The 13,795-nt window shown below is 40.3% G+C and overlaps 5 protein-coding genes across 5 annotated transcripts; 1 reads left to right on the forward strand and 4 right to left on the reverse strand.

The window, feature by feature from the left end:
* Positions 1-219: 219 nt before the first annotated feature.
* Positions 220-1,434, reverse strand: RPL6A (60S ribosomal protein eL6; the record flags this gene model as incomplete). Its single annotated transcript, XM_451742.1, has 2 exons — positions 220-738; positions 1,426-1,434. 2 exons carry the CDS (start codon positions 1,432-1,434, stop codon positions 220-222), a joined length of 528 nt encoding a protein of 175 aa, XP_451742.1.
* Positions 1,435-2,217: 783 nt separating this feature from the next.
* On the reverse strand, positions 2,218-6,690 carry TCB3 (Tcb3p; the record flags this gene model as incomplete). Its single annotated transcript, XM_451743.1, has 1 exon — positions 2,218-6,690. The coding sequence occupies one exon, from the start codon at positions 6,688-6,690 to the stop codon at positions 2,218-2,220; it is 4,473 nt and encodes a 1,490-aa protein (XP_451743.1).
* Positions 6,691-7,154: 464 nt separating this feature from the next.
* Positions 7,155-8,411, reverse strand: COG8 (Golgi transport complex subunit COG8; the record flags this gene model as incomplete). The annotated part of the gene is made up of 1 exon (XM_451744.1): positions 7,155-8,411. The coding sequence occupies one exon, from the start codon at positions 8,409-8,411 to the stop codon at positions 7,155-7,157; it is 1,257 nt and encodes a 418-aa protein (XP_451744.1).
* Positions 8,412-9,023: 612 nt separating this feature from the next.
* On the forward strand, positions 9,024-10,067 carry VMA6 (H(+)-transporting V0 sector ATPase subunit d; the record flags this gene model as incomplete). Its single annotated transcript, XM_451745.1, has 1 exon — positions 9,024-10,067. One exon carries the CDS (start codon positions 9,024-9,026, stop codon positions 10,065-10,067), a length of 1,044 nt encoding a protein of 347 aa, XP_451745.1.
* Positions 10,068-10,285: 218 nt separating this feature from the next.
* On the reverse strand, positions 10,286-13,573 carry KLLA0_B04774g (uncharacterized protein; the record flags this gene model as incomplete). The annotated part of the gene is made up of 1 exon (XM_451746.1): positions 10,286-13,573. The coding sequence occupies one exon, from the start codon at positions 13,571-13,573 to the stop codon at positions 10,286-10,288; it is 3,288 nt and encodes a 1,095-aa protein (XP_451746.1).
* Between the last annotated feature and the right edge of the window lie 222 nt (positions 13,574-13,795).

Raw genomic sequence — 13,795 nt, forward strand, 5'->3', positions numbered from 1 at the left:
ACTGGTGTGTCTGCAAAACAGTCATGAATATATAGCAGAGACTCTTAGGCAAAAGTAGTTCAAACCAATTGTTACAATCAATTGTCCTTATAGAATAAGGTTGTGGGGATGACGACGTTGCAAACACTAGAAAGGGATTTAATACACCCTTAAGATATAAAAGTTATGTTAATATTATATAACAAAGTAGCTTAAAGTTTTGAATTGTTTTTCGCTTTCTTAGAATTTCAACAAGTGAGGTCTGTCACCGTTCTTCAAAGAGAAAGTAGCAGCCAAGTATTGCTTCAACAATGGGGTCTTCTTGATTTCAGCCAACAAAGCCTTATCGATGTTCTTTTGGTCTTCGATTCTTTCAGCCTTGATTTCCTTCTTTGGTTGGTCTTCGTTGAAGAAGTTGGCTTCAGCTCTTTGCTTTCTTGACAACTTTTCTCTGGAGAAGTAAGCGACGTTGAACTTTTCAGTGTTAACACCTTCCAAGGAGACTCTGGTAGAGGTAGCAATGACGTAACGAGCGTTGACTCTTCTCAATGGAACACCGTTAACCTTGAATGGACCGGAAACCAACAAGGTGTTGTCTTCCAAGTGCTTCAAGTAGACAACTCTCTTACCTCTGAAACGACCAGCCAACAAAATCAAGACGGTACCTGGGACCAAGGAGGCACGCAACTTTTGTGGTCTAGCGGCCTTTCTGGTTTGCTTTGGAGCTGGGACTTCTTCAGCTGGATACCACTTTTGAGCCTGTATTGAAAATTGAATTGAAAAATTCGTTGTTAGTAAAACTGAAAACAATATTTTATCGAGTTATGCCCGTGTATAGAGAAGGAAACCCACAGTTTCAATTCCATTATCTCACATGAGTTCGGCTGTATGTAACAAAACTAAGAGTAATGGATGAAAACATGTTAACTTCTTCTCCATAAAATAGGCAATAACGAAAAACCCATAGAAAATATTAAAAGAACAGGAGATGGATTAGCATGATGTTAGTCATCTATGATACAAATATCCATAAACCAACACTGAATATTTAAAGTATCACATATTTTTATTTCTTATAGTTCCGACCGTATATTTCTTCCAGTCTGCGAACCTTGGTTTGTGTACTTGTTTAAATTGTTCCCATAATTCTCAGTCGTGAGATCCGTTAAATATATTCCTTTATCTCATGAATCCAGTTATCATATGAAGTCTCTTCCTGCAATCGTTAAAACTTCGAATTAAGATATCCCACTTGTACATTACTGGAATCGAACAGCATCTGGTCCAGACTGTTCTCATTTATGCTATGGTGTTAATTCATTCATTACATTTTATATTGCCAATAGATGTCGCCAATTACTATATTTCGTCGTCATGATCGCTGAGTCAATCCTTTTCTTTCGTAATTTCTCCAGGGTATGGATATAGCACTTGTTTCCCACATACTTGAGCCATCTTGTTGATATATCTGTGTGCTTGATGTTCTTGCTATATGATTATATAGAATACAAATGTTACTTTACATTCATATACCGAATTTCAATACTTTTTTGTTTAGTGAAATGAATCGAAACTTCGATTCCAACACAAACTACTAGTGAGAGAAGGAGCGATCGAGGGACCGGTCAGAATTTCCCAGTGAAGGAGATTCCGGCAGGCCAGCCCTGAGTGGTTGCAGAGTGGACCTAGCCTAGCCTAGCCTAGCATACGGGAGAGGGAGATACGCTCAGGATGAAACACAGACACACCTCCTTGCCGTCAAAGGGAAACAGAGACACCGAGGGGAGAGGAAGGTTCAGCTGGACAATGAGTAAGACCAAAACCGAGCGGGTCTCTACGCTCGAAGTGTTGGACCAAACGGGGAGCGTCCTGTCTGGTGTGGTTGCGGCCAGGCAGGAAACTCCCCAGCTGCAAACGGGAAAATGGCTGCCAGTAGTATGGCCATCATTTTCACAGGAAACTTGAGAGTAAAATTCCTGTTTTGGGAATGAAGAAAATTAAAAAGGATAGTAGAGTGATTATAAAATATTCATGGGTGCATGGGTGCAAACAGTCACAAGCTTTGAACATAAATCAATAATTAAGTAATCCGTCCATTTCAGCACGTTGCTCCGGTTATTGGTTCGTGGAAGCCACTTGTAGAAGATAGTCCATAGTTTTAGATTAAACAAGAAGATGTTCGTCAACTAAATAGTTTCAAGTAACAACGGTATATTTAAACTGGTCAAAGGATAGTGTTCATTTATACTTGTTTGGGATTTCTGGAGTTGGCGGAATTTCACCGTCTAACGGATACTCAATCTTAAATATAACATGACCACTGCCTAGTCTCAAGGCAACTTGTCCCTCTTGTTGCAATTGAGGGTCACTCAAGTTGATTTGTGACACACCTAGTTCAGTATCTTTGCTAAACTTGTGATGAGCAACTGCTCCAAGAACAATACTTGAGTCACCAGTAGCCTTGAAATCGACAACTTCGTTGAATTGGCAAACTCCATTTTCATCAGCCTTACGTTCATGAGTTCTATGTAGATGTCTAATTCTCCCACCTTGTGCCAATGAGACTCTTACTTGGACAGCTTTGCCTAAGTTTTCAGCGCCAATAATGGTTGCTTTACCCTTGTGTGAACCAGGAATTGTACTACGCGAGAAATTACTAGCAGCAGACAAACTCCTCTTATGAATTGCACCATGTGGATCTTGGATACTGGAATCCCCCTTCGCAGATACCGTAGGTGCCGTTTGAGCTCGAACAGAAGCGTACGAAGTGTTGGGAACAGATGGGTCGAATCCAAAATTCGACACGGAAGATGAGCTGGACGTTTTTCCGTCATTAGAGTCCCTGCTTTCTCCGCCATTTTTAGATCTCTTACCACCAAATCCTTTTAATAGACGGCTACCCTTAGATAACCCCCCTGTCATAGCGCCAACACCAGCACCAGTTACCCCGGCACCGACTTGGGCGACACCACTCACGGTATCAACACCAAAGTTGGCGACATTTCCAACAGCCTTTAGGGATGCACCAGCTAACCCACCTTCACTGACATCAACAGGTGGTCTGTTGTAATTTGGAATGAAAGTAGACTTGAATTTGACAGTTCCTTGTGGGCTTAATTTCAAGGTGAAAGATTCTTCCTTCTTTGGGGTCATATCGCGTACATCCCACTCCGTCTCAGCCAATAAATCATTAGAGCCTGCCCTGTCCCAGTCATAGACTTGGACAGCAATCTTGTTCCTGGACCTCGATGGGACTGGGAGTTTAACCTTTTCGTTCCAAACAGGATTCAATGTTTTCTTAACTACAGCCGATTGGAAGATCTTTTCCCCATCAATTCTCACGATAATCATAGGATCTGATTTGCCATTTCTGTCATGACTTGGTACATCATCAGCAGAGATGAACGTGGTATCCAAAATACCAGTATCGAGTACAGTTTCTGATAATGGCAATTCAATAGCAGTTGGATTGAATAAAAGTCTGATTTTGACTTGGGCTCCATTTTTGAAACTAATGGTGGTTGGGTCCTCAATAGCTTCCTTTAATACTGATGAGGTTGAAACAGTGGTTTCAGTGACGACATCATCAACATTCTTAACGATTGGTTTCTTCGTAATACGGAAGGTCATAGTGCTGTGCTTCAAATCACGAACAAAGAAGTTTCCAGATTCAGGGGGGATTTTACCTGCGTTAGATTTTTGTGAAATGGATACAGGGAAAGCAATATCGTCATACAGTAATTGCAAGTAGACAGAAGATGGTGAAAGAGATGACTCAACAAGTTGGAATGAACAAATACCAGAGTTATGTTCCATTAATTGATCAATATTCATTCTCTCCTTCCTGTTTAGCTTTTTGATGTCCTTTTCGAATTTATCTTCGGCTTCAACCACTTCATATTCCTTAGGGTTTTTATCCATTTCCTTCTTCAATTCAATTTGCTCTTCTTCAAATTCTTGTTTCTTCTTTTCAACTCTTTCCGCTAACTGATCAACGGCTGGAAGCTCATGAGGATAGTAAACAGGAATTGCAGGAACAACAGAACAGCTGAGGTTCATAAAACTCTTCATTGTTTTACCTTTGTTATTAACTAAGATACATTTCAAAGATTTCTCATCAGTAAATTTCGGAATGTACCTGCCTGTGTCACTATCCTTTCTTATCAACTTAGAAGAGGAGATTTGGTAGATACCTACCAACCTGTCCTTACCAACCTTTTGATAATCATACATATGCAATGATACATTTTGATTCTCTGAGGTGATTGGAATATAAATAACATTATTGAAAACAGGATTCTTGGTCTCCGAAAAGTAGCTTGTTCTGTAGATCAAATGTTTATTCACCATTACTTTAACGTAAGGATCGATATCACCGACACCAGAAAAATCGTCGCTACTGATAGTAGCATCTTTCAAATGAACTCTCAAGGCCGCCAATGGTTCACGTACGGTATTGTGAACCTTGAAAGCACCTGCCATGGCAACTGGTTTCCAGCTTGAGGTAATGTAGATCTCACCTTGCGGAGAGGCCTGTACAAAAGTTTGTCCTTGTTCAAATAGTTCTATAACATCTTCCATTGAAGCTGTGTATTCGGCCAATTGGCGCTTGCCGTGCATTTGATCATCATAAAGTTTTAGAGAAAGTTCGGACTTTGATTTTGATGGAATCAAAATTTCGATCGTTTCTTCCCAGGATGGTTCATTAATACGTCTCAAGGTCCTATACGACTTTACCTTCTTACCGTCGATAAACAATTCTGCGCAGGGAGACAAAAATCCTGTGAGGGCAGCAGATTTGTTCAAATACTTGACCTTGTGTAAAGTAAATTTCATGATTCCGACATCAGAATCGTTCTCAGAAGTCTCCGTATCCTCACTTCCTTCAGAATCCTCATCATCGCTTGCATCAGCCTTTTCAGAAGATTCTTCAGCCGACTTCGTACCTTCTTTTTCCATGACAGGGAACCAGTCTATACTGTAGTTCAAAACACCCTTTGATTTCCCTCTGGCCACCAAATCCTTAGATAAGTGTTCCTGAGCAGGCTTTTGGTATAACTCTGAAAGGTCAATGTCGAATGAGCCAATAAGTGCGTCTTTTCTGACATCATTAAAATCGTAACAAGTTAGGTTTAGCTTTTGATCCAATGAATTCACTAACAAGTATTTAGTCTCATTCCAGCGAGGATTCCTCGTATCTGATTTAACTGTGGTGCGAAGATCATTCTCATTGCCAATGATACCCTTCTCTGTTGTGAATTTAATGTAGGGATCAACAGAAGTAGACAAGATATCGCTAGTTTTCAAATCAGAAGCAGAGTCAATGGTGACAGCTACGACGCCAATGGCATCCTGTGATTGGGCAGCCATAATTTCTTCAACATCAATATCTAATTGGTTTGGAGCATACAACATAGGTCCAACATTTGAGTTAATCATAGTCTTAACAAATGTCTTCAAACCCGGCAAGAACGACATGATATCCAACCCTAAAGTATCACCACCAATTGGCTTCAAAGCGAAATCGATTAGTGGTGGCTCTAACATGGAGACAGAAACAGTCTTGATATTAGGAAAAACATCACCAAATTTCAGTGTAATGTGGGCAGTACCAGCCACATTAATGTCTTCCATCAACACCGGTAACGATTTTGAAACGAACCCTTTACCAATAGTAACACCCAAGGCAATCTTTGGGTTGATTTTGTTCTTGGCTTCCTTTGGAGTCATGTTTGATTCATCATTTGGAGTGAAAGATACAGTCCAATCCATTTCCACGACACCATCTCCTTTCTTGGTGTACGATTTAATGGCATCAATGGTTGGAGCCTTGGTACCAAGAGTGAATTCATTCAAGGACAACGCGTCAATACCGTACCCAGGAGCGACACCAGCTAACTGTGGATTAACTGCATCCTTAACTTGTTGGGACAAAACTGGCATATAAATTGTCCAGAACTTGGATAGGAAGGAGTTCAGCCATACTGAACTTTCGGTACGGTCGCTCAAGGTCTCTTCGACGGTGATTCTTTTCATATCGTCTCTAATGTTTCTATTGAATCGACGGAACTCTGCTCTATACACGGATGCAGTGCAAAAGAACACAAATCCCAAGGACCACCATGAAAAGTTCAAGTAAGAAAGTAACCAAGAGAAGAAGCAAGTACCGACAACACCAGCAGTGTTACTATACCAATCGTTGTAGTAGTTTTCCACAACATACGACTTCACAACACGAGAGGATTTCATCTGAGTAGCAGGATTCTTGACTACATTAAATCCTCCAACAGAGAACCAGGGGAACAAATATTCAGGTTTCTCCTCTTCAATACTCTTAGTGAGGCTCTCAATCTTCTGTTGATCTGCCCGATACGTTGCCGTATCAATTGAAGTGTCCACCATATTACTTTCCCTTGGAGGGGCTCTTTTGAACCTCTTCGGATCAAGCACCTCTAACGGAATATTGTCAATGGCACCCTCCTTGTTTGGTGGAGACATTTTCACAACATTCTGAGCAGCACTAACAGGAATCACGTCGGGAAGCTTTTCTTGCTCATCTTCATCTCTGGTCTCTTTGCTTTTCTTCCCAGAACTAACACTTTCCGAAGTCCTGGCCTGTAAGAGAGGATTGTTATCCGCTGTAACAGGATCACCAGGAGTCTCGGCACCAACAGGAATTGGCCTGCCGGTTCTCGGTTCTTCTTGAAGCATAATTAGCTATCTTTGCTGGCGGACGTATTTAGGTCTCAAGCCACGGATTTCGCAAAATTGACAGTAAATATTTCAATTCTAACGAAGAATCGGTAGGTCTTGACTGAAGCTTTTATCTCTCACACGCTCGCTTTGCTACCTAATCGTTGTATCTAGCTAACGGAGAGCTGACGACATCACTTGCAAAACCAGATCAACTAATTTCCCAGGTGTGTATATATCAATGAATCCTTCTTTTTTTCAATTTTTCCCGTTCCGTTTGCGAGTCAAAACTTTATTGAAAAATCATGAAGTTTTCCGGTAGCAAAATGCATAGAAACCCAACCCTTAATTTACGTAGAAAGTTTGATGTGATTTTTAACAAGCGAGGCTTTTCTATATAAATTACAAGACCACTATTCCACATTAAATTATACGCGATAGTCAAGTTTAGAAGCACAGTATCCACACAGTAGCCACACTGCTCAATACCTCGTTGCCAATTCTACTCTCTTTGTGATTGCTGATGTGAGAGCATCTTTTGTAAATAGGTTTGATTCTAATAGTTTATTCATGAACAAGTGATGGAAGTTTTGATTTGCGTCTGCCAGTCTGAAAGAGCAATACACTAGTTGTAAACAGACGGACTCGGTAAGGTGTGATTTATGGGTTTCGAGTTGTGATATGAGGAAATTGGTACACTCGTTTATAAATTTCAATAGAGCAAGAGACGTTTCGAAGTCATGGGCAGTCTTGGATGTAGTATCGTCGAGTAACAGTTCAATGTGTATCAATTTTGATTCTGATTTGAATAGAGAGTTGAAAACAGAAATGGTTCCGTAAACGTATTCTCTGACGCATTCGATTTTCCTTTTGATTAGCATCTCTTTCACGGAATTTGCCGTAGTGTCTACGATGCGGTACGAATCTATCTCCTCGGTCACGAATTTGTATCTCATAGTCAGTAGTAACTGCTGCAACGCGGATGGGTTTGTATCGAAGGGTTCTAAAGCTTCTAGGTACGAGAGGATTTTTTTCATCGAGCTTAAAGTTAGATTCGTGGCAAGTAACCTCACCAACCCGTTTAACATTTTCGTCGATATTAGTTCTTGAATATTCTTTACAACCATCTTGATCAATTCGAAATTAGGGAACTTCTTCTCTAGAGTCTTCGTGTATGAGTATAGAATTAGAACTTCTTGGTAGTGACCCGTACGGATACAGGTCGAGATCAAAGTAGGCAGTTCCAATATGCCATTGATCTTTTCGATGTTGTTCAACACTGTGACAAGACTGGTGTCGCGCTCAGTAGAGTGTAAATGCCTTAGCTTTTCCAAGGCTTCGTGGAACGCATCGTTTAAGTCAGTGTCAATATCAACTTCCTCAGAGTTCTTAGATTCCTCGTTTTCCTTCTCCTTTTCTTCGGATCCGTTGATACCGTCTTTATTCAATTCCCATAACTGTTCTATCTGTTCTGAAATATCTGCCAGCGTATCGCTCCAACTGCTAGACAACAAGATATTCAATAACGTATCCTTTTCTCCTATCAACTCTGACTTGAGCTTACGCTCAAGTTTCGATATCTCAGCATCGTACTCTGCTATATCCTCTATAATGGAACCGGGCAACGGTTCTGAAGTGAAATAATCATCGTAGGATTCTTTCCCTTGTAGAATCCCAATGGCAAAATCAATGTCTCTTTTATCGTCTGTTTCAATAATTTCCCCCACCAATGATTCCATTATGCTCGACGGTTAGCCAACAGTACACAGGACAAGTACTTCTATAGTCAAAGCTAAACTGCTTCATCGTTGCTAGTTCTTGATTTGATGCGAATGCCAGGATCCAATTTCTTAACAATAATCTCATCTGTACGGCAATTGCAATTCTGCATACAGAGAAACAGAGAAAAGAACGTATAATTATCACGAAGAGATGGCTAGCGAAGAATTTCTGTAGCAGTATAGGTTTATATAATGAAGGTATCCTATTCGATGGAGCTCTAAGTAGGCTTTCCACCTTATAACACCCTCCACACCTGTCTTAATCTCAATTAGTTGCAGCCTTCGTACCTAATTTTGTCCGGGTAATGAAACACAACCTGAAAGTTTACAGTAAATCAAAAGGGGAACAAGATAGAAACATAGTGAAGTAGATAGATTCTTTGGCACACACGTTTACAATACGAGTTTCTGACATAAGGTCTGCTTGTCACAGATTTTACCAACTTAAGACATAACTGCTTTATCACATTGGGAAATTCACAACTTTCACTTGGCCTTTAGCTTACAGTTGTGGTTTTACTTATCTCCATCAACTAACGAGTACACTTTTTTATCGAAGAATTTGTTACAATGGAAGGTGTGTTCTTTAATGTCGATAATGGGTTTATCGAAGGGATCGTGAGAGGTTATCGTAACGGTTTATTGAACGGCAGTCAATACATCAACTTAACACAATGTGATACGCTCGAAGATTTGAGGTTACAGTTGGCTAGTACCGACTATGGCAATTTTTTATCGAATGTCTCGAGTGATTCCTTGACTACTACAGTGATCCAGGAACGTGCTGCAGATAGACTATACCAAGAGTTCCAATATGTCAGAGATCAATCTAGTGGTGCCACCAAAAAGTTTATGGATTTCATCACATATGGATACATGATTGACAATGTTGCCTTGATGATTACGGGTACCATTCACGATAGAGACAAGGCAGAAATTTTGGGACGTTGCCATCCATTAGGTTGGTTCGAGACTCTTCCCACGTTGACCGTGGCCACAGATCTAGAGTCTCTTTACGAAACTGTTCTTGTTGATACACCATTGGCTTCTTACTTTCGTGATTGTTTTGATGATGCCGATGAATTAGACGATTTAAATATCGAGATTATTAGAAACAAGCTATATCGTGCCTACTTACAAGATTTCTACGATTTCATATCGACTGAGGTAGACGAGCCTGCCAGGGAAATTATGAAGGAGTTGTTGGAATTTGAAGCTGACAGAAGAGCCATCAACATCTCACTAAATTCATTGCAAAGTTCAGATGTTATCACCTCTGATTTGAAACGTGACTTACTACCAAAATTAGGTAAACTATACCCAGTAGCCACCGAACAACTTGCTATACATGGACAAGACTTTGAATCTGTCAGGCAAATTGTTGACACCGTTTACCCTTACCGTGGTATCTTTGAAACTGGTAATCTTGAAGATCATTTCTATAAGTTAGAAATGGAATTATGCAGGGACGCTTTTACTCAACAATTCACTGTGTCTACCATTTGGGCTTGGATGAAGTCTAGAGAGCAAGAAGTTAGAAACATAACATGGATCGCTGAATGTATCGCACAAAATCAAAAGTCTAAGATCAATAACTACATTTCTGTGTATTAACTAAACCAAAAAATTTCAGTCATTAAATGGTAAAACAATATATGTATGTATATTTATATATATATATATGTTACTAAACTAGGATAATAATCGACTCATAGTTTCATCGATCATGAGCTCATTACAATTTGAGCCAAATAGAGATAATATAATACAATGGGATCGACGTCACTTGCGTTCTTCAATGCGGCAATTTTAGCTATGTTTAACATGCTGGCTCAAATTATTACCTCAATACACCTAGAGGTATCTTCCATGGTCAAAAATACAGATTTGGAGCCAGGCGATGGTTCGAATCGAGTAGCTGGAATACCACCTTGGTAAATATGAGCATTTTTGCATTGAGAAACATCAATTCTTTTTAATGGAGCATACCCACCAAGTAAGGAATCAACACCAGATCTAGTAGCTCTTAAGCAACCTTTGAGCGAGATATTTTGAAGTTTTCTCAAGTGCATAGAAATGTTTAGAAGGGAAATATCACTTACGGCCCTGCCGCAAAAGCTGATGTCTAATTCTTCCAGGTTTTGACCACCGACACATAATAATTCAATCGCTACATCTGTTAAAGAGCAGCAGAATGACAGATTTAAGTGAGACAAGTTTGGACAACCGTTTACTATTGATCGAATAGAATTATCAGTCAAAAATATACATTCACTCACAATCAAGGTCTTCAAGTTGGGGAACGACTGATACGCCCAATAAGAGAACCCAACATCTGTTAGCCCTGAGCACCTTGTGAAATCAAGATAGGTTAATCTATCCTTTGCGTATAATGACATGTGATATAAAGTTAAATCTGTAAGATTTTTGCAATGACGAAGAATCATCTTATGCAATTTTCCACAGCCAATGACATCATTGTGAGATGCTTTGGTACTTGTTTGTGTTGAGTACTCTTCCATTCCAGGTATGGGTTCGTCAAGTGGGTATAAAGAACTTATCTTGTTGATATCGTTGAAAAATTCATTGTTTGAGCCCACCTGATATACGTCCCACCCGATTAATCTCTGGATAACGTCATCTCTAACTTTCCTACAGTTGCTCAGGTCAATTTCTTCTAGTAACTTCCCAATCGAAGGAACTGCGATATCCATTATAGACATTGCACTAATGTCCCAACATGATGACATCTTTAGAGATTTAATTTGCCCACCGATGCCAATTTCGTTCACCATATATGAAAATCCTTCGTCTGTTACATGAAAACAGTTAGATACATTGATATGTTTTGGTCTAGATCCCACGAAATCAGTGATCTCCTGCAAAGTTTTATCGTCGACAACCTTGCTCCAAGGTGTTAAATCAAGTTTGTCGAAAAGTCCTGGAGCCACATACAGAAGTTGACGCCAGCGCCTACAGACCAACCTTAACTTCATAAGTTCCGGTAGGGATATGTATTGGAAACACCTTAAAAGCAGTCTATCTGGTAGGGGACCAACACTCAAAACTGAGGAACGACGTCTTGATGGACCACCACCGACATTTGAAAGCCGTACTCTCTTCAAATGACTCATATACTGTATTGGGGATGGACTTGATAATGAAAAAGTGGAATTGCGGCGCTTAAGAGATGCGTTTAAAGGCGGTACGTGAAGTTCTAAAGGTCTTAGCGAAGTAGGTTCAACATTTGGAACTGAACTTACGGCACTGGCAGAGTTAGCTGATACTGCAGAATCTGAAGGGGAACCTTGGCGAGACGAAAAAGATACAGGAGTAAAAGACGGTGAGTTTAGTGATTTCATTTGATGAGTGGGTGAAGCTGAAGTTTGCCGTACAACCTTTTCAGGCTGCTTATCAAACGCAAAGCTAGATGTGAACAGAACTCGGCCATTATCATCCTCTTTTGATTCCTTACTAGATGTGGCATCAATATCCTGGCTTTCAACAGTGCTAGAGACAGCCTGTTCTTCTGTTTGATTCGCTTGGTTATTCAGTAAATCAATATAGCCCTTTCTTGAAACGGGCGCCATCAGGTTACTAGAATTTTCTAAAGAGTGTGGCTGATATTCAGAATCGTTGTCCTTCTGAAGATTGATATTTTTCTTGACACGCTCTTCAGCGGTCCGCTTAATTTGATGCTCTGTTTCTGGAAACTTAGCACAAAATTCTCTCAATGTCTCACCTGTGAGCACTAGTAGAGTGCAGTTTGATACAGTTCTAATATCCGCGGATCTTCGACATTTAGATCTTGTTTCAAGATCATCTGTAATGGAGTTGAGAAATCCCATCTCACCAAAATATTGGCCTGGTCCCAATCTTGCCAATACGATATCAATGATTTTATAAGATGGCAACAATGATTTGCCTCGGAAATTCTCAGGCGAAGATGGTCCTAGGACCTCTACTTCTCCACTGATAATAAAATAAATATTCTCACCAAAATCATTCTTACGAAAAACGTATTCGAAAGGAGGAACTTGTCTGATCTCAACTGAGAGGGCCAATTGATGGATAATTTCTGCAGGTAAAGTGGCAAACAAGGGTAAACTTTTCAAAAATTGTCTTGTAGAAATGGTACCGTCAATGGTCTCCATGTATCTGGTGTTTCCTGAGCATGCTGCAGCGGGCGATGAAGACGTGCTTCTTTTCGGAAGTTGAGGAGGTAACAGTATTTCCTCAGTCAATCTCTCAGAAGGATCTTTTAGGTTGGGTGGATTTAGTGGGTAATCTGACAATGGTAAAGGATCAGCACATAACCCGGAGCTTTCATAAAAGGAGGGACTATTCGGGATGCTTGTCAATGAAGAAGGAGATTGCTTCCTAACAATAAAATCATCATCATGTAGGATTTTGGTGACACCTGCCTTCCGTTGCTTTTCTTGTGTAGCAAGCCGTTCTTGAGCTTCGTCCCTAATTTGTCTCTCAACCTGAGGGAAATGTAAGAGCACTTGATTAAAATTCTCTGCAGTTAGAACGCCAAGCAAGATTTTGGTCTTCGATACCACTGTGGCCGTTCTTGGCCTGTTAAAAAGAATACCTATCTCTCCAAAATAAGAACCTTCAACGAGTTCTGCATGTACAATTTCCCCATCTGGGAATGTGACGTTAGCAGATCCACGTAAGATCCAGTACATAGCTAAAGCTGGTTCACCAGCTTTAACGATAAATTCGTGAGCATGATAACCCACTAATTTCAATTTCCTGGCAATTGCGACGTAGAACAGCTTTGGAGCGTTATGGAATAACGAGAAGCTCATAAGTCTTTCTAAAAAAGCGGACGGAATGTCATCGAAAAGTGGTGATGATTCTGACTCCGAAGTATCACTTTTAAAACTGGATATCTGCGCTATTGAGCTTTCTTCACTACCATTCTTATCCGAATGCTGCGACGGTTTATCGTTTGTTATATGAGCATCGTCAGTATCGGACTTAGTGTGAATGGCTTCCTTCTTTGAGGAGTCGTCTCCCGTAACACTCGGTCTTTTCGTACGGGCAGCTCTCTGCGACTGAACCACATTAGAAAGGTTCGACCGTCTTCGTGGAACTCGTGTCTTAACCATTGATGTAGCGGTTCGTAGTGCTTGCCGTGAGGTGGTTCTTCACACCTCAATACTAGAAACTTTGAATATTAAGGAACTGAATTGAATGAATCACTGAATCAAACAGGAAGAAGAAAGGCAGTAAGCAGGAAAAAAAAAAGAGAAAGAGAGGAAGAGAGAGACAGATGCAAAGCAGGCTTGAATGGCCCCTGCTGATATAAGCTATGTCCCAATAATGTAAAC

The sequence above is a fragment of the Kluyveromyces lactis genome (genome assembly GCF_000002515.2).
Source record: "Kluyveromyces lactis strain NRRL Y-1140 chromosome B complete sequence".
Lineage (NCBI taxonomy): Eukaryota > Fungi > Ascomycota > Saccharomycetes > Saccharomycetales > Saccharomycetaceae > Kluyveromyces > Kluyveromyces lactis.